This window comes from Malus domestica, chromosome 10 (assembly GCF_042453785.1).
Source record: "Malus domestica chromosome 10, GDT2T_hap1".
NCBI lineage: Eukaryota > Viridiplantae > Streptophyta > Magnoliopsida > Rosales > Rosaceae > Malus > Malus domestica.
Window position 1 is genome coordinate 40,177,486 of NC_091670.1, and position 20,852 is coordinate 40,198,337.

Here is a 20,852-nt window from a genome sequence, read left to right on the forward strand (position 1 = left end):
AATAATTATGTAATATTAAAAAATATGCACTTATTAAGAAAAATTGTTCACACATATAAAATGTGTGCTCTCTGCTAATTGGGTTTATTACAATCATTAAATTTATATAACCTAAATTGTCTTTAACCGTATCTTTTGATGAGGAGTAATTTCCTCCCCACTTTTGAAACGTGAGAAAGCTTTCTCACATTAATTGATGGGATCCCTTCTCAGAATGGTGAATCAGATTAGGTCAGATTAGGTACTTACTTTCTTTTGTTCTGTTTGAATATTTACGTTTTTGATTTGATCGTTTAGGTTTTCTTCAGTTTTGATTCTTTAAGATTTTAAGCCCTTGAATCTCTCAAACTTGCAACGTATATTTGATCGAAGAAAAAGTGGAAAAAAAACTACAACTTATATATTTTTTTAAAAATTGAGTTCTGAAATCAACATTTAGATAATATGTGAATTCAAAGGTTTTTGCATTGTTCAAGAAAGAACTTATTAGAGGAAGAAGGTTTTGGATTGTTTTCTCCTATTGAATATTAGAGTGATAACTAAGACTACAAATTAATAGAAATATTATTAAACAAACGAAAATGTCAAAACGGCTACATAACCTTAGGAGGCTACATTGTGACTAACTTACTCTCAAATGAATAACAAGCATGCTATTTATAATAAACTAACCATAATCCTAAAAGATAAGAAACCGAAATCCTAATGCTAACGGGCTAAGCCTAGAAAACCAAAATTCAAATAAATCAAAATACTAATATTTTCCAACATCCCCTGTCAAACTCATGGCGGTATACGACATGGGTTTGCAAACAAGCAGATGTGGACTAGCTCCGTTAGGCGGACTGTCAGGCATGCAAACTTGACTCGACTTGACTGGCGAACTGGAGAACTGGTTCTTGTTGGCAAGCTAATTCTGGCTAACAAACTGATTCTGATTCAAACTGACTAGTGTTGAGAGTATGTAAAGAACCCGTCTCTAAATGGACGAGATTTCCATATCTCAATTATAGCAACGAACAAACAAAACACAAACACTATCACTCGAGTGGTCACAATTCCAAGCACTCGAGTAATAGTCACAAAACAATCTCAAACAAGCCAACAACTCGTGTGGGCCTTAAACACATCAAACCAAAAAATGGGCGGTAAACAGCCTCCAACCCATTTTTCCTCTTTGCCCATGTAGGCCAAAACCTCCAACAATTTTTTTCCTACTTTTTTTCTTTTTTTTTCTTTCTCTAATATAGAAGCAGCAATGGTGTAATCCATGGAGATGGAAATGGGTGCAGGTTGGTGGACAATCTGGATTTGGTACAATGCGGTGACTGGGCACGATGGACAGCAGCGGTAGGCTTGGATGGGTTTCTCAGCAATGGTCGATGGATCGGGCGGTTCGGATTTAGTCAAATGTGGCGGCGGGTACTAGCATGGTGGGTTCTTGCAAGTTGGGTTCAACATAAAAGCCTAAGGTAGAGACGAACTTGATCCGAGTTTGTGATTCTCGAGTCAGAGCTTCATTAAAACCGTCGTCAAACAAATTCTTTTTCTACACGCTTTTCTTTACTTTTTCTGCAACCTAAGCCAACGACAAATGAGAACAGAACAACAAACAAACGGACGAGACATACAAATTGATTGATACCAAATTGAATATCAGAGTGCACGATAACAAACTAATAGGGATATTATTAAACAAACGAAAATGTCGAAACGACTACATAACCCTAAGAGGCTACTGTTGAGCAAAAATTGTACACAATATGTAAAAAAATAATTTACTCGACATAATTTCACCCTCGTTCATTTTGTCGAAGAGGGTTTTATTAATTTGAGTTCGACCCATTCTAGGCTACGTGCCTATTAATTACAACCTTTCTTTTGGGAAAGGAATACCCTTTGATTCTAATATGAATAAATCGTAACTTGGGGATTTGGGTGTTTATTTGATTTTGTGACTGCACCTAAGTAGAGCCCTAGATTGCCTATGTACCCTCGTTGAGGGATCAAGTCACTCGTAGTTCCTTGGTATTTGGTACTTGTTTGGATTTGATGCCTTGTGCAATTTTAGCACGTGCAGGCGAGGACTTTGAACCATTGGAGCGATTGATGCCTTGTGTAGTTTTAATTCGTGCGAGCGAGGACTTTAAGCTGTTGGAGCGTTTAATACCTTGTGCAATTTTAGCTCATACGAGTGAAGACTTTAAGCCATTGGAGCGATCAGTGTTCTAAAAATCTGCCTAGGCGCTGGGCGGTGGAGCTCCGACCCGATTTAGACCAAAACATTCAGTTAGGCGAGGAGGATATAGGCGGCCGCCTATGCGCTCACTAGGCGCCTGAGGCGGGCTAGGCGGCGCTAGGCGGTAGTCTAGGCGGTTTGAATCTAGCTGCAAATTCCAAACTTGCTGCAATTTTCGCAAAGATCTACAACTTCCGATCTCTTACGTAGCAACAGAGACCCGGAAAATTTTATGTAGCTCGTATCTGTGAATATGAGGAAAGAGAGAGTGCGAAGAGAGAGAGAGAGAGACTGTCGGTGAAGATAATTTCATAATTTCTGCAACTCATCTGTGAAGATGAGAGCAGAGAAGAAAGTGCGAAGAGAAAATGCGAAAAGAGAAAGAGAGAGAGACTAACATTTCTGTGTTGGTGGTGCAAGTTGAGGACTAAAAGCTTGGGTGATGTGAAAGAGCATGGACGGTTTGTGATTTTAAAATTGAAAACCATGGACTTTGATAGTTTTGCGGATGGGTGATGTGAAAACCACCTTGGGTGGATGGGTGATGGACGGTTTGATGGTTTAACAATGAAAACCACCCACTATGTGGGTTTTTTATATTTTTAAAAGTTTGGGATATATATTATGTGTGTATATATATATCTTATATAAATTATAAATTATTTAGATAATATTTTGTTTTTTTTTCCTAGGCAAGCATTTCATATATGTACATAAAACTTTCATATATGTATGTTCTTATATAAGAAATAGCATATTAGTCAATAATTATTTACATTTTATATAGTAAATTTAATTAATTTATATAATATATCATAAATTTACCTAAATCCGCCTAGACCCTGTCTAGCCACCTAGGCACTAGGCGCTAACCCATCGCCCGACTAGCGCCTAGCGTTTTTTAAAACCTTGGGAGCGATTATAAATTTGATATGGCTTTATGCCATTTGAAATTTGATACGGCTTTGTGCCATTTGACCACTTTGGTAATTAAAGGGAATATGATCCATGGTGTGAGTTTCACCAACTTGAAGTGGTGAGTCTATCAAATTTTGTACTTTGAGATGGTTCACATCCATAGTATTGAAGTGGTTCGGAGTTGTCTATATTTGTATTGCTTTTGTCCTCCACTTTGCTCTGTGTCTTGATTTGATCTTGGCCTAACAATGACCATCCAAAGATTTTGAAGACAAGCATTAATTCAATCATGCTCATGAATTAATTCAAGCCATAGGTTGCGTGGGTTTGTCCTTGTGGGATCAAACCAACCTTCAACTAAAGTCATGACAAATTTTGTCTCTTCACCTACTTAATTGCTTGCTGGAGATCTTTATTCCAATTCTTCACATGAGCAACATTCCCTATAAATTAGAAATTTTGTTGTGTGAGCGACATCCATTAAATGGAAATCTAGGAATTGTGCTTTGCAGACTTCTCTTTTACTCTTTGTAGAATTTGTCATTACTTGGTCAAAGTAGTAGAAGTGAATTTAGTTTATATAAACCAGGGATTCGTTCCGGTTTCACGATTGCGTCTAAAATTTGATATCAGACTTCCTCTGTATCTTTATCGGAATACAACCGACGTAATTCATGATATGCTAGCCTTGGATTTGCGTACTTGTGTTCAGACTTGGCAAAATGAGTAGTCAATTGGATTTATTTAAAACTCATATATGACCTTTGGTAATATCGAATAGGTCTTTGTGAAATAGGACTTCATTTTTTCCTTAAGTAGAAACCCACGTAAGATGCACGGTTCAAAGTGAAAATGGGACTTTGTCTTTTCCTTAAGTAGAAAGTGGGACTCCAAGTCCCACATGAAACGCACAGTTCAAAAACCCAATCAAAAATCTTCCATGCTCCAATATTCATTCCTCTAAACAGCGATGTCGATATATTTGAACTCCACGTCGATTTGGCAATGTTTTTTTTTAAAATTCCTTTTGGGTTTATTAGCTGTTGAATTCCAAACGAAGATGAGTAAGATTGGTGGAGTTCAAAGTCTTTTGAATTGCTCCAATTTATCCTCTTTTCCTCCTAAATCACAGTTTCTTCTTTTATGCAGGTCACAAAAGCCTTTGTTTTTTAGCTGCCTTGTTCTTTTGCTCGTGTGCTTCCTTTGTGGATCAAAATTTCAAAGCGGAAAGGAGGAGAAAATTACCAGCATGTCACCCCATTTTCGTTTTCTATGTTTTGGGTTTGTTTCGGAGTGGGTTGAAACTCTAAACTACAACTAATTCATTTAATTATTTCGTGCAGGCGTCACTGGCAATAGTATCACTTCGATTTGGTTGTTGCTATGTCCCTTAGGTTGAATTGTCCAAACCCTTTTTTGTGTACTGGTAGATGATAAACCCCACTTCTTGTTGGTAGCTTTTGTAGTCTAAATTCATTTAGCTTTTCGTTTATCACGAGTAGCTTTTCGGTATCAGTTTGACTTGGTTTTTGACATGGTTGCTGGACAAACTATTTTGCAACATTGGGTCCGTTGAAAACAAGTGTTGATTCATGGCTCCAAAGGTGAGAATTGCACTCTAAAATTTGTAGTAACACACTCATAGTATCTACCGTATTTTTAATGGGTTTCGATGTATTAGTGTGTAATTATCACTCTCTGTCATTTCTACTTCCACATAGAGAATTATTTGACTGGTCTTGATAGTGGGCATTTGAACACCCTTTTTGTGTTCCCATTCATGTTTTGTCTCCGATGCTTGCCATCCTTTCTCATTAACACTTGTACAAAGTGAAGCTTTTCCCAAAATCTTCTGTAGTTTTGATTTGTCTTCTAGTTCTTAGGGTGTTAATACAAAGGTTGCCATATGAATGAGTTTTCCAAATAATTTGGGAAGTTTGACAACAAGCTTTTCCTTCTTTGTAAACTTGGGACAACTTGAATTCTTTCAAGTCCAACTTCTCGTGGCAGAGAAGCAAATACCTTTTAGCTACTTATTTAGAGATTGGCAAACTTTCTTTCTTTCCTTTTGTCTTATAGCATTTGTCAGTTTCATTTCAATGTTTTTGGTCAATATTTTGACCCAATATTTGACCAAAATGGTATCCACATTTAAGTCCTCCGAAAGATGTCCTCCTCTCTTTTTATTTGTCTTTATCAAAAGTTGAATTGGGGAATTTCTATTAGGAAAGATGATACGTCATCCATTTCTGTTAATGAAAAATAGTTTAGAAAAACTAAATGTGGTTAGTTTTGTTATTAGTTGTGGTTAGTTAGAATAATAAAAGTTTAGTTAAGGAAGTTAAGGGTATAAATGTAAAGAGCCTAAGGCTAGATATATACACATCCATGTAATTGTTTATTCACTGAATGAAATACAATCTTGTAGTAGAAGAAGTTTTCCTCTTGTGGAATTGGACCAAGCATGAGTCGGTCACTTCTTGTCCCTTGTTCATTTGTCTACACATGCACTTATTCTCTTATTGGACCACAAAAAATGACTTTGCATATAAGACTTGACTTCCTGTATCTGTGTCCTTAGCTTGATTTTTCTGACTTCTTGTGTTTGCATATAAGACTTGACTTCTTATGTCTGCTTCATTAGAATTAACTTTACCCAACATGACAACAATGTGAACGGTGTTCATGTTATCTAGAAGTCTTTTCTTGTTCCTCCTATTGACACTCCCCGATCCCGATATTCCACGAACACCAAGATAGGCATGTGTTGGCCGACACCCGAGGGTGACGAAAGCCATTTATTGAAAGCAAATGCTGAGAATAAAGAATAAATAAGACTTATAAATTTAAATATAATGAATAAGGCATGGACTCTGTTGTGGGGAGCATTGCACGTGACACCAATCCATGCGCAAACAGTAGTTGCAGACCAGTTTTTTGCCATGACAATGTGAGGGTCATGAGTGATGTTGGATTTGAGAGCAAGCAGGGCAGATTGGTCTGTGGTGATGTTGGTTACTGCTGCCGCCACAATGAAGCTACGAAGAAAGCAGTGCAGCAGCGGCAGCAACAGATTCGTACACCGAAATGGTGAGGACCGAGCTCTTCCCTCCATGAGGTACGCGCGGCTGTTGACTTTGTCTTATACAAGAGGCTGCAAGTGAAGAAATTTTATGAAGTAATTTTCTCTGTTTCAGTTGTATGTCACTTTCATGCTTGAAATATTTCTTGATCTATGAAAAGAAACTTATGTGCTCTCCACGTTTATATCATGAAAGGACATCTCGCACAATCGATGCGTGTGACACTTCCTTTTCTTCTTTTTTAGTAGTATGTTGCTTTTAATCCCCCGTTTGAAGAGCGTTTGCGGAGAGGCTAGTAAGAACCTTATAGAAGTCAATGTGCCCTTTGAGGAATTAAGGGGACAGAAGGCCTCTTAACAACCTTAATAAGATAACTATAAACAAAAGAAGATAGGATAACTTCTGTAGGAAAATTGAGTAGAATAAAGCCTTTGCCTAATCCTCGATTCAAATCGCAAACGAGCATAATGGTTAGAATTGCAGAAGACTGGAAATTAATCCTTATTGTTTCAATTAAATCAATACAATCTGATTTCAAACTCCATCAGCCTTCAAAATGAAAGTTCATGGAAGATCTAAATAAGTTTCAAGTACATGGGAGCCAAGAACAAGATGGCCGGGAAAATATTTCTCTTTTGATTCTGCTGTAATATATGCAATCGGGTACATTTTGCAGTCAAACAAATTGAGGAAACGTAAGTATGCTAAAACTAATATATGTAACGCGCAACCTGCCTATTATGGCTCCAGACTTGTTGCAGGCTCTACTATTGGAAGCTTGTTCTGCACTAGACGTTCTGCATCTCCCATTTCAACCTCACCACCGCCTTGCCATTCTCCTTCGTCTTGGAAAAGCTTTTCAATTTCTTCCAAAGTCTTTCCTTTTGTTTCTGGAACACATGTGTGGACAAAAGCAACAGAGAGAGCTGAAATCATTGAAAAAATAAAGAAGGTTCCTGCCACTGTTATTGCTCCAGACACGGAGAGGAATGACATGGTAATCACACCACTACTAACCCTACTACCAACGGCCCCAAGGGCGGATGCTTGAGCTCGAAGCTTTAGAGGGAAGACTTCCGATGACAATACCCAACAAATTGGGCCAATTCCTACTGAGAAGAAAGCTACATTCCCACAAACAGCTAATATTGCCGCTCCAATCCCCAGTTTCCCCTGTCCTGGCAATGCTAGAGCAATGCTCAGAAGAAATAAACAAGAGGTCATTCCTATAGTGCCCACATAAAGCAAAGGCTTTCTCCCCACTCTGTCAATCAGAAAGATAGCTACCAAAATGAACACAGTTTTGGTAAAACCAACAACAACAGTTGCAGCAAGAACTTCAGTGTTGCCTTTAATCCCAGCATCTTTGAAAATCGTAGGACTATAATACACAAGTGCATCAATACCAGTAATCTGTTGGAAACATTGGATTCCACAACCAGTAATCAGCATTCGTCGAACTGCAGGATTAGGAATAAAAATTTCGCGCCATATAGCTTTTGCTTCATAGTTTTCAGCATTGGCCATCCCTGCGGCTTGCTGTATTTCTGCCAATCTATCCTCAACATCTTTTTCACTCTCATTAGTCCTGGTCAATACCATCCTTGCTTCTTCCATCCTATTCTGTGTCACCAACCACCTTGGGGACTCCGGGATCACAAAAAGAGCAAATCCAAGAAAGACCGAAGGTATGATCCCCACACCAAGCATGACCCTCCAGCTTATATGTACCGGAAGTCCTGAAAAAACATAATTTGATATATATCCAAGCAGGATCCCAAAATTTATAAATATCTCAGGAAAAGATGTAAGAGAGCCTCGTGCTGTTGCAGAAGAAATCTCAGCAATGTAAACAGGCGCAACCATGACCCCGAACCCTATCCCCACCCCAGCAAAGAGTCTACCAATCATCAGTACTGTGAAATTAGGAGCAAGTGCCATTATAAGAGCACCAGTCTGAAAGACAATTGATGCCAATGCAATTGTCCACTTTCTACCAATGACATCGGATGTTTTTCCACCGGCTAAGCTTCCCAATAGGGAGATGATACTCAAAATTCCAACAAGAAGTTCTAGTTGTACGTTGGTGATTTTCAGATCCTCTTGGATGAATATAATTGCTCCACTCATTACACCCACATCTGCATTGTGATAAAACAGACATCATAAACCAGGCAGTTGTACTGCATAAAAGTTACCAGCTAAGTAAAGGGATAAACAAACACCGGTGAAGAAGTATTAAAGTTTCCGCTTACACAAGACCAAAATCACAATGAACCAAGCCAATGTTACGCCATTTTTTTCAAAGGGGAGCCCTTATCTTCTGGTGCATTTAGTATTGAACAAATCAAAGGAGAATCAACGGATAAAAACAAAGGGAGGAACGCAGAAGTAAAAAAAGGGAGCATGAAAACCTTCCCCTTTTTCGAAAAAGCCATAACTTTAAGAGTCAAAACAGGTTCTTTACTTCGCTACGCCATTTCAACTGCTCAAAGCATTGAAAATGGATCTTGGAACATGACACATTAACTTCACATTGGCAACATTTGTCACTCAAAATTTCTGGAACTTAAATCCAAATTGGATACACTTACTCGGATTATCTTACTGAAATTTAGACAACTAGACAAGTGTTTTTTTAACAATTAAGTCGGAAAAACATCCTTAAAAATTCTACATCTAAATATAGTTGTCTAGTTAATTTCAATAACTAAATAAATATATTTCCAACCATTAAATCCCGATAGGAGTTTGCCAAACAAGCAGATCAAGCAGAATTACAGAAACATATAATTATACCAATAAAATAAAATAAAACAAGAAAAATGCAAAAAAAGCAAAATGGTCGGGCAGATCAAGCGAAAAACAAAACATAGATCAAGGAAAGAGAATGAAACAAACCGTATCCAAGAAGCACGGAATTGAGGGAGGCAAAGATTGCGCAGGCGAAGACATATCTCTCGGTATTTTTGTCGGTCAATGGAGCATCTTCCTCTGTCTCTCCGACCTCGGACTCCATTCTCTTGTACTTGGTCTTGCTCCCTCCGAGTTGAAATTCGCACCCAGCAACCCCATTCTCAGCTGCATTCCCGTTTTGCTGCCCACCCAGCAACCCCATCACCCTCTTTCTCTCTCTCTTACCCCTCTCTCTCTCTCTCCTCTGTTCTGACGAGGTGGGAGAGAAAAGAAGGACCTTTTTTTACGTGGGCAGCTGTTTTTTCGAGTTCTTAATCCGATCGAACTCAGATTTCCGAAAAAAACAAAAGAATTATTGTGGGTTTTGTGACTTTTGTCTCAGATCTGGAACAGAGGAGGAGGGATTTTTGGTTATGTTTTCTGTCTCTACGGACGATCCCGCGTTTTTCGGGTTTTTTTTCTTCCTTTATTGCCGTCTGTGTCGGCTTTTCCCTTTTTTCTGAAGCAAAACGGAGGATTTTTTAACATTTTACTTGAAGAAATTGGGTGTTTTGTGATTTACCGAACAAATTACTATTTATAAACCAAATTAGGACCTAATTAGTACACTCTTTGACTATGTATACAGTACATGTGAGACTTAATGTATAAATTGAGTGTATTTTGGCTCACCACCGTCAAGCTGTGTAGTCATCACCTATTTATTATTATGTAATAAATTTAAATTTTGAGATTTGTATCTATCCATTAAATAGATCTCGAAATTTAAATTTATATAACAATGATAAAAAAGAGTAAAAAATATCGTATCCAGTGCACAAGGCTCTTGCTTTACGCAGGGTCTGGAAGAGTGATGAACAAAAATATTTCCGTATAAATTATTACGAGTAAAGTTACGAATAACATATTAGTTGTACAATTACAATGCCTTAATTTTTTTTAATAAAACGTAAAATTATTTAGATACATTTTCTGGCACAATCTCTAATATAATTGAGATTCATATACAACAGAGTTTATATCACTTGAGAGTGTTTTTTTTATTGACAAATAAAAGTATCATTCAACCGTCATATAAAGTCATTTTATATAACACTTTGGACAAATCAATGTTGAAACTTTCTTCTTCTTTAAAAAAAATAAACGTTGAAACTTCTTTCGTTGGAAAATTAGGACAAAATATTCCTTCAAATCAAGGATCAAAATGATAACACTGGTAATTCTATTTAAATTGGAAGACAATCTTCTTCGGATTATATCCTTTGTAGAAATCTACCATAATTGTAAATTCATGCTATTTAAAAAAAAAGTGAAACTAATTAGTGACTTCGTTACAATAGTCTACCATTTTGAAGGAGATCAGAGTGAAATAATAAATCACTCTCTATTTCTTAAGCATAGAAGAGGTATGCACAGCCTGAAAGTGACGTCAAGGAATATATAATATAATTATAAAAGGACAACGATTGTCTGTCATCTTTGTTCCCGTGTCCTTCTGTTTGTATGGTCACGGTTAAGCTACGTCAACATTTTATATTACTATTCATTTTTGTCTTATTATCTCTATAAAAAACAATATAAAATATTAACGTTGCTTAACCGTCACCACACAAAACAGGAGGGCACGAAAACAAAGAAGGCAGACAATCTTTGCCCTTATAAAAGAATGCACAGCATGAAAGTGACGTCAAGGAATATATAATATAATTAGAAAAGAATGCACAGCATGAAAGTGACGTCAATAAATATTATATATAAGTACAAAAATATATAAAAACACAGAGAATACCATTCCAAAACTTACGTTGCCAGCAAGCAAAGTGGGGCCAGATGTCGCTTTGTAGTTGAGCTAAGTTTTCACATATTTTGGGCTTAGCCCACTCAAACTGTCATATGGGCCTGAAATTTTAAGCCCAATTATTATTATAGTAGCTTCTCTGACGTTGAATAATTAGGGTTTTGTAGAGACATTTTCAGATAATTAAAAGCATTTTTTTACAGTCTTTTGTATAATATAGCTTGTGTAAAAGTTCTTTGAAAATGAATTAAAGCACTTGTGATGGAATTACTTTCGATACCAATCTTAAGTAAAAATGCAAGTGAATCCAGAAAAAACACTTTAAAAGACATTCATAAAAAACGCTTCCAAGAGGATCTAAATTAAGTGTTTCTTCAAAAAGCGTTTTCTATTGTTTTGTATTAGGAACTTGAATTTTTATATTACAATGTTTGAGAGTCAAAATGCTTCATACGAAAAAACCTTCAGTAGAGCAATGAACACCCGTAGTAATAAATAACTTATTGGATGACTCTGAAAGTCCGACCGCGTGACACCCTTACTGAAGAGATTCTCTCCCTTAATTGGGCTTCATATGGGTCCCCAGCCCACTTAAAACCTGACGCATCCACAAACTTTGATATGGGCTATCAGGCCCAACTACGGTGGCCTCTCACGTGGTGAGTCACGTGCCAATTCTTGCACGCTGTAAATACCATTCCCATTTCCTGCCCAAATTATCTTCCCAAATTGTTTACACGCGCGGCCACTCTGAGAGAGCCTCTTTCCTCTCGATTCGGTTTTCCGCTGTTCGCTTTCCGATCCCGAACCATGACTGCGGAGGTTCTCGCGCAGCCAAACGGCGCCGTCGCGAACGGCGACCTGAACGGAATCCCTAACAACAACGCCGCCGCCGCCAAGAAGTCGAGGGAGAGCGAGCGACGCCGTCGCAGGAGAAAGCAGAAGAAGAACAACAAAGCCTCTCAGGCGCCGGAGTCCAGCGCCGGCGAGACCGACGATGACGTCAAGGAGAATAATGATACTCAGCAGGTTCTTCGCCTCCCTCTCCCTCTGATTCTTTTGTGAAATGTTTGTTTAGTTATTGTTCGTCGCAGATTGATTTCCAGGGTTTTAACGAAGTCTTATGCTCTGATTTGGACGCCGTTCTGTTGGGTAGATTTTCGGGTTTTATCGAAGGGTTGTAATCTGATTTGGATGCCATTCTTTCTAGTAGTTTATTTTTGTTTAGATTGGAGGTTTTAGGGTTTGCATTCAACTCCTTTAGCTAATTAGATTAGGGTTTTGGCTCCGCGGCTGCTTAGAATATATTAGCTATGTAACGAAAACAAAGAACAATGTGTAGGGTTGCCAAGCCATTAATTGAACTACACCGCTTGAGTAAATCTTAGAAAAAGAAATGGTTACCCTGTAACTTCTTATCTTGCAGTGAAGATTTAGGCGGGGAAAGTGGAACCCGGAACTCTATTTTAATTCGCTTGTCTACACACTGGTGTTAATCTTTGAAAACCCATTGTGAAAGTTGTTAACTGTAATTTTCAATACCATGTGAGCAGCCAAACAAGAGTTTGTAATACTGTTGATATTTTGTTTTTGCTTCTTTTGTTTCGAGAATGCTAATTCTGGTATATTATCTTTTCATGTGTATTAATGATACTTTTTGAACCGTGTAGATTATTGAGCAAGTTCAAATTGAATATGTTCCAGAGAAACCTGAGTTAATTGATGGCATGGATGAGGAATTCAGAAAAATTTTCGAGAAATTCTCCTTCCAGGACTCTGAGGGTGTTGAGGTAAAAAGGCATCTTGTGTAACATCTGAATTTCAGTGCACTTTTTTATTTATTTGCTAGAATGTTCCATGATGCATTTCTCTGATCTATCCAGGTGGATAAGAAGGATGAGTCTGAAGGAGTCCCCAAAAAGAAGGCTGACTCAGATTCTGAAGAGGAAGAGCAGGATAATGAACAAAAAGAGAAAGGAATATCAAACAAGAAGAAAAAGGTTTGTTAGTATTTTCCATTTGTTAATGTTATGTTAATTTTTTTTTATTGTTAGCGCTATATCAACAACATTTTGTCGAGGCTAAATAAATGTGTTGTTATCTTTCAGCTTCAACGGAGAATGAAGATTGCAGAATTGAAACAGATTTGCCAAAGGCCTGATGTTGTTGAGGTCTGGATACCTTGATCTTTTATATGTTTGAATTTGTTTTATATGTTGTTCCTGTTGTTTTCCATTTTTGTATGTTTGAAATTAAGCTTGTCTGTCTACATATTCTCAGGTGTGGGATGCAACTGCAGCTGATCCTAAGCTGCTGGTGTTTCTAAAATCATATCGCAATACTGTACCCGTGCCAAGACATTGGTGTCAGAAAAGGAAATTTCTGCAGGTTAGTGATTACCCTGATGTTAAAACTATCTATTAAAATGTGGATGCATGATTAATGGGTATGATTAACATGATGGGATTAGGGATAGGGTATGGTAAGATCACGTCGATGAGGTTTCTCTTATATGTATACATGTGGTTCTTGCAGGGGAGCGGCTGTGACAACCATGGAGCCTGGACTTGTAGGTGTTTGGAAAATTAAACCTTGAATGTTTATCTTTATATATCTACTAGTGCCTAGTGGGGTGGGTATCTGGGCATAATTTAGAGCTATTATTGGGGGATATTTTTAGTATCTGTGCATGATGGATTTTGGGATTTTATTCAGGTGCTGATATATCTATTTTGAATTTTCAGATGCCTTCCCATAATGCTTAGTCATTGGGCCCAATTCTGCTATAATTTTAATATTTAAGACTGCTGATTTGATGTAGAAATCTATGCTGATGATTGTAAAATATTACATGTTTCTCATCAAGACTGGATTGATTTTGCAGGGTAAGCGTGGTATTGAGAAACAACCGTTTCAGCTTCCAGACTTCATTGCTGCTACAGGAATTGAGAAAATTAGACAGGTAAATTGGTAATGAGATTTTTAAAAATCTCAATTCTTGTTCAAGCATGGCTTGTTTGTTAAGTTTTGCTCGTAACATATAACTTTAACCTCATAAGTGAAATATTTCTTTTGTTCCTGAATCTTAATTAAGTTTTAACAAAGAAACATGCATCAAATTCTTGTTACCTATGCATAATTATATTTATGGTTTTATCTGCCTTGTCTTTCCAATTTTCTGATTTTGTTGTGTGTTGATTGTGATATGGTTGTCTTGTGCAGGCGTACATTGAAAAAGAAGATAGCAAGAAGTTGAAGCAAAAACAACGGGAGCGTATGCAACCAAAGATGGGGAAAATGGATATCGATTATCAGGTGTTCATTTATTATAATTCAGACTTTTTAATCTTGTGTTTTAATGTAATTCAAGAGGACATGCATCTGTAATCATTATCTTGATTTACTGATGTGATTGTTTTCTGTTTGTTAGGTTCTCCATGATGCATTTTTCAAGTACCAGACTAAGCCAAAGTTGACAACTCTTGGTGATCTGTACCATGAAGGGAAGGAATTTGAGGTATATTATTCCAGCATCTATTCATAAACACCTCTGTGCTATTGGTCGTGTGAATATTCTATCTGTGTATCTTGTGTGAAGGTGTAACATAATTTTTATTTGTGTTGGTTTCTGGTTTTGTGTTCAGGTGAAATTGAGGGAGATGAAACCAGGCATGCTTTCACATGAACTAAAAGAAGCTCTGGGTATGCCAGATGGTGCTCCTCCCCCATGGCTCATCAATATGCAGGTGAGTGTGCACATATCTATATAACTTTGTTAATGTTGGGTATTGCCTTTATTTGACTTTTTTTTTTCTTGTAGAGATATGGTCCTCCACCATCATATCCACATCTGAAAATTCCCGGGCTGAATGCTCCTATCCCTCCTGGAGCCAGCTTTGGTTACCATCCTGGTGGCTGGGGAAAGCCTCCTGTTGATGAAGTAAGTTTTAAATTCTTGGTATTGTTTCCCTTGTTTTACTCCAATTTCAAACCACTATATATAAATATTTGTTTTTTAACCATTTAACTTTGGTCGTTTAACAGTATGGCCAACCGTTGTATGGAGATGTATTTGGCGTTCAGCAACAAGATCAGCCCAATTATGAGGTACAGCTTTTGGTCATTAGATTTAACTTTGTACGTAATTTCTATTTGTCTGATGAGCCTATAGAGTACTACTTTAATTACTAGGAGATATATTTATGATTGACTTGTATTATTGTTTCTAATTCATTGAATTGTCATCGGACCATGGCCTTTACTTATTAAATTGCAATAACATTTTCATTTAAATTCAGGAGGAGCCTGTTGACAAGACAAAGCATTGGGGTGATTTGGAGGAAGAGGAAGAGGAGGAAGAAGAAGAAGAAGAGGAAGAGGAAGAACAGCCTGAGGACGAAGATTTAGAGGATGGCATTCAATCTGTAGACAGCATGTCAAGGTATCTTATTTCCAGTGTTTCCCATATTTATTTGTTTTAACATGCTTTTTCGGTTGTACATTTCTTAGTTTTTTCTTTCCATTTTTTTCCAGATTGGTTGTTTTATCTTATCGTTCCACTGAAGATTGCAACGTAAACTCTTTTTTCCCTTTTACTAATTTTTCATCTTTTCCTCAGTACTCCCACTGGCGTTGAGACACCTGCTCAAATTGAACTTCGCAAGGATCAGAAAAAAGAACCTGAAAAGCCTTTATACCAAGTAAGCCCAGTGATTAGAGACTTTTGTCGTTTGTGTAGTATGTTTGATTACCAACATTTTGTAATTCTTCGTCTAACTTGTTTTGCAAAGGTACTTGAACAAAAAGAGGAAAGAATTGCTCCCGGGACACTTCTTGCAACGGGTCACACGTACGCAATCTGCTTCGTCTCTTTAAACGTTGTGTGTCTACCTTTTTGTTTTTCAACTTCATTAGTTTCTAAACTTGTCCTTTTTCACGTGCAGGTATAATTTGGCTGGCACCCAAGACAAAGCAGGGGCCAAAAAGGTAATGACTGCATGAATTGTTTCTTTCTAAGCTCTAAAAGAAATTCTGATGTATCCGTACCTTCTTACGTTCAATCTCTGTCTGGCAACTATTTGTTATTTTGCTTATTATTCTCGATTGTGTATCAATGATTGATTTGTCATTGTTGTCTTAGGTTGAGCTGCTTAGAGGTCAGAAAGCTGATAAAGTGGAGGTCACTATACAACCCGAAGAATTGGATGATATGGAGACCGTTTTGCCTGCAAAGTAAGTCCGAAACATGAAAATATTGAACTTTACTTTTACCATTTACCTTAGCAGCAGATAGCTTATAACTAATGTATGGCCTTTAATAGGTATGAAGAAGCAAGGGAGGAGGAGAAGCTGCGAAGTCAGAAGGAAGACTTCAGTGACATGGTCGCAGAGGTGTGTGCCTCTTCTCTACCTTTGGCAAATTCTAACAATTAGTTTTTTCATTTACGCATTTAACAAATTCTAATGGGATCCCATCATAACACCGAAGTTAAGCGAGTTTGGGGTGAGAGTAGTACTAGGATGGGTGACCTCCTAGGAAATCCTCGTGTTGCATACCCCCACCTTAGCCGACCCCACTTAGTGGGAAAGGGCTTTGTTGTGTTGTTATTTAACAAATTCTAATAAGTTGGTTTATGGTGCAGAACGAGAAGAAGAGGAAACGTAAAATGCAAGAGAAAGATGGGAAAAACAAGAAGAGGGACTTTAAGTTTTAGGCTCTACCGGTGTTGTTATTACGATTTTTTTTTTCTGGAGGCCACCCTTATGTTGAGATTTTGGTGCCGGGGTTTGAAACTTGGTTGTACCGAGAAATATGATACGTTTGCTCCGCTCGTAGCACTTTGATACACATTTAGTGATCTGTATTGTAATATAATCAATCACCTTTTGTCATGTTAAGCCGTATTTGTTAGTGACTTGGAGAATCAAATCGAAAATAAATTTAGTGGTCTATGTGAATCCCACAATTGAGATTAAGACTTGCGTTTTTCATTGAGTAAATTGGAGTAATGGTCCCTCAATTCTAATCAAATTGGAGTAGTTGTTTCTCAACTAAAAATCCATTACTATTGGTCCCTTAACTTATCAAAATGTGTAGTTATGGTTTTATTTGTCAACTTCGTCAGAATTTTGTCAAAATAAGTTATATTAGAATGATCATTGCTACAATTGGGTTAAAGTTGAGGAATCATTGCTTCAATTGAGGTTAAAGTTGATGGACCATTTCTTCAGTTGGATTAAAGTTGAAGGAGCAATGATAATGGATTTTTTGTTGAGGGATTATAGTTGTGCGTTTTGATGAGTTGAGTGTCAATGGTAATGAATTTTTAGTTAAGGGATCATTGCTCCAATTGAGTTAAGGTTAAAGGATCATTGTTACAATTTATTCTTTTTCATTTCTCGTATACAATTAGGATCCCATGCCAAAAAGGCTAAAAAAAGTAAACGGAGATTCAAAAGGGAAAACGTAGTCTTGTTTCTTCGCCACTAAGAAGTGAGGTTGTGTTCCTCTTTTCGCTCTCGTTTTCTTTTTCGGCACGTCTCTTATTTTCATCTCTTAAATTTATTGCGCTTTCTTCAACTCGAAGGTTATCAAAAGGGAAGTGAGCATTATGAGAGAAAAGAGGATTGTGAAAATTGCTCATCAAATTTTACGACCCATTTGGAACTTGCACGTTAAACTCTTCCAATTGTTTTACTTCTATCTAAATAATCACGATTATTTAGTTTAGTGATACTCTCTCTTATTTTTATTGAAAAAAATCTTAACTTCAAATCTTATGAATAAAAAACGTGACGTTTGGTATTGCATGGCGATATTGAAGCAGTAGGGGCATGGGACGGGACCTACGGTATTTGTACTTTTCCATGGAGTTATTGAGTTCTCGTTTAGTTTCTTGGGAACTGATTTTGGGTATTATGGATAGGTTTGAATAAGAGCATTAGGGCAAAGTTGTGGACGTTGTTGAAAGGTAGGGAGCTGTCAAAGTTCAAACCCTAATTTGAGACTCTAGGGTGTTTAGTCGGCTCAATTATTGACGTAAACAACCAAATTATGTTTCCTCTCACACTTAATTTCCATGCATACGATAAAAAAAAGGGTGGACCAACCACTGCCACCCTCTACCACTATAGAGTATTAGGGCATAGCCAATTCATTGGAGAGATTTTTTTAGTGTTGGGAACATGATCATGTACATTAAGTATTTTAGAAATATTCAGTCACTGGTATTATGAAATTTAGTTTACGTGTAGTGTTTTCGGCAGAGCATTGTCCCACTTAATACTATACATGAGTCTCATACATACTTTTTTGACCCTTCATGTCATTTGACTAGTAGATATATAGTTACCCATGAATTCTCCTCCAACCCTTTCGTACATTGTTTCATTCACAAAACCTCCTATTATTTTAGCAAAGTTCACGATTTCATTACAAAATTTGTAACACCACCGTGCAACTCGAATCTTAACATGATTGGAAAAATAGAAACTTGAAAAAGAAGAATTAAACAAATAAAAAACGTATCAACAAAATCTAAAACAATTTGCATCCAAGTCATGCAATTCAAAACAATCAAAACCCTAACTTATTTCGAAATCCATGTGTATATAACAGCGAATAACAATTTTGATTTGACAAGGTAACTTGCTTGATTTGCAAACAAATTAATTAGTCAAATTAATCAAAGTGACCATAATTAGTGTTGCATGCACAAACCTAAACACCTAAAGTTACCATCATCAATTGCACACCTAGTCCAACCACAGCCCCCTTTACTGTACCAATGACATCGCGACACGTGAAACAATCATATTTGGACCCTTCCTAGAACTTCCTCCCTCCCACATGGAAAATAAAATAATCCATCTTAATAATTTAATTAGTGTGACAACGATAGTAAACAATAAAAACAAATAAAAGTGTTGGCATGCGTTTTAAGCTTTTGGAATTCTTCATTTGGTCACTGAGATTGAATTGTTAAATATTATATAATTAAAGTATGAATTAATGTGGTACGATGCCTTCGTTTCTTTGGTATGAATTAATGTGGTACGATGCCTTCGTTTCTTTGGTTAATAAGACTATTCTTTTGCTTAATTAATTTTAAACTTTGGTATTATTTTTTTAAGTTTAATTCGTTTACGACATATATTCTGTCGTATACTTTTTAATAAATTAATTAAAATGTGTGGGAGACGACCATATAAACAAGAACCTTTACCTAACCAAACTACTCGATCGAACAAGTTTGATTTCAACATCTAACAAAGATTGGAATTTGCTTCAAATTATTTAATAAGTTTGGTGCCTTCATCATATTCATATGTACGTGGATCTCGTGGTCTTATATGTTCGACGGCCAAACCTCCATCCATTGATGATGATAATATAAACTCATCATAAATAATTAATTCACTCTTTGCTCGTAATTAGGAAGTTAAGAACCATGTTAATGAGAAAATTTTCAATGTGCCGGGAGTATGCTCGATATACCAAGTGTCATAATACAAGTGTTTGAATTTTTTTTGTTACAAGTATCCAACCACTTATATTACGACACTTGATATGAGATATGCTAAGGAAACTCTGAAAAGTGGGACTTTGAGCTAAATTTTTTCAAATATTAATGTTGACATGAGAATTAACGTTAAACTGTGAGGTGTCAGAGGGTCCATGGAGAGTCCTACTTTGAGAGAGCAACATTTCTCAATATAGTGGTACTCAATCTCCACTTTGTTACAAATTAAGACATGTAAATTTAAAAAAAAAAAATATCTATACAAAGAGATAGGGAGATGTCTAAACCTCACCATAGGCTACCTATAATAATTTGGTTCGAATTTACCTTTAACAAGAATTGAACCTAAAATCTCTTATTTACAAGTGAAGAGGAATATATACCACTACTAAATGATAAAGACATATCGAGTTTAAATATATCATAGATGACAACTGTTCTTGAACACAATTTGCATAAAAAAATTATTATTACACACTCATTTTCTTCTCTGCATATGCATATTTATGTATGACCATATAATAAAATAAATAAAAAACAGAGATAGACAGAAATTAGAATCTAGGTTTAGAGATTAACTATTTCCTTTTGCATGGACCACTAACCCTTCATTGTAGCTACATTGCACATATTTGCATGGTGCATGGATGTGATTAGAACACATAAGGCCAACCTGTAACATGTAATCACATGTATATAGGGCCACAGGGTCATCAAAACCCTCCAAATATTGTAATACAAATGCCCCACTTGTGACCACGTGCTGCTCGACTGTGCAATTTATCCCCACAAAATTGGGTCTACTCGCCACCCCTCTACAACAATTTGATCCCCCAACAAGTCGAGCTAGCTAGTCCATGGATCCTAGCGTACTTTTTTCCATTTTATGTCCATATATATATATATATATATATATATATATTTCAATTGCCCAAAATTTCCAAATTATATTATTTTATATGGTATTGTCGCACATAATGTCATCTAGGACTAGTGAGCTTAATTTTGGGAACAATAGTAGTCGACGACGTGATGTGATAATAATAAGAGCAGTACATCGATTGATGTGACAATATTTTGTATTTCATGTTTAGCCTGAGTCTAAACCTTATACGTAGTTACTCAATGTGATAAATTAAACTTGTACACAAGCATAATTGTTAATACCAAAATGTTATAACCGCTTTAGTTGTTAGCTGAATTTGCTTGATTTAATCCAAACATTCTAATCTAGTTGTTTGTAAAACAATGCATCACATACACTGCTGTATTTTATGGTTGACTCTTGTTAAAACTGTTATATATATATAGCATTGCATGCACAGACGACGTTGTATATGATCTGTTTACATAGCCAACGTATAAAGCACTATCAA

At 36.6% G+C, this 20,852-nt stretch overlaps 2 protein-coding genes across 2 annotated transcripts; one reads left to right on the forward strand and one right to left on the reverse strand.

Annotated features, from left to right (window-relative positions):
• Nucleotides 1-6,717: 6,717 nt before the first annotated feature.
• Nucleotides 6,718-9,679, reverse strand: LOC114827778 (probable polyol transporter 4). Its single transcript, XM_029110390.2, has 2 exons — nucleotides 9,142-9,679; nucleotides 6,718-8,381 (listed from the first exon to the last, which is right to left on the reverse strand). Exons 1-2 carry the CDS (start codon nucleotides 9,356-9,358, stop codon nucleotides 6,979-6,981), a joined length of 1,620 nt encoding a protein of 539 aa, XP_028966223.1. The 5' UTR covers nucleotides 9,359-9,679; the 3' UTR covers nucleotides 6,718-6,978.
• A 1,982-nt stretch (nucleotides 9,680-11,661) lies between these two features.
• On the forward strand, nucleotides 11,662-16,852 carry LOC114827780 (uncharacterized). Its single transcript, XM_029110391.2, has 18 exons — nucleotides 11,662-11,983; nucleotides 12,625-12,744; nucleotides 12,838-12,954; nucleotides 13,063-13,125; nucleotides 13,235-13,342; nucleotides 13,839-13,916; nucleotides 14,177-14,269; nucleotides 14,385-14,471; nucleotides 14,599-14,700; nucleotides 14,775-14,894; nucleotides 14,999-15,061; nucleotides 15,253-15,395; nucleotides 15,573-15,654; nucleotides 15,745-15,803; nucleotides 15,898-15,940; nucleotides 16,095-16,186; nucleotides 16,276-16,345; nucleotides 16,597-16,852. The coding sequence occupies exons 1-18, from the start codon at nucleotides 11,765-11,767 to the stop codon at nucleotides 16,666-16,668; spliced, it is 1,731 nt and encodes a 576-aa protein (XP_028966224.1). The 5' UTR covers nucleotides 11,662-11,764; the 3' UTR covers nucleotides 16,669-16,852.
• Nucleotides 16,853-20,852: the final 4,000 nt, after the last annotated feature.

Coding starts and splice junctions, on each gene's coding strand:
- LOC114827778 (XM_029110390.2), bottom strand. CDS start 9,358: ATGGGGTTGCTGGGTGGGCAGCAAAACGGGAATGCAGCTGAGAATGGG. Junction 8,382..9,141: donor TTCCGTGCTTCTTGGATACG/GTTTGTTTCATT, acceptor ATCACAATGCAG/ATGTGGGTGTAATGAGTGGA.
- LOC114827780 (XM_029110391.2), top strand. CDS start 11,765: ATGACTGCGGAGGTTCTCGCGCAGCCAAACGGCGCCGTCGCGAACGGC. Junction 13,126..13,234: donor AAAGGCCTGATGTTGTTGAG/GTCTGGATACCT, acceptor ACATATTCTCAG/GTGTGGGATGCAACTGCAGC. Junction 14,701..14,774: donor CATGGCTCATCAATATGCAG/GTGAGTGTGCAC, acceptor TTTTTCTTGTAG/AGATATGGTCCTCCACCATC.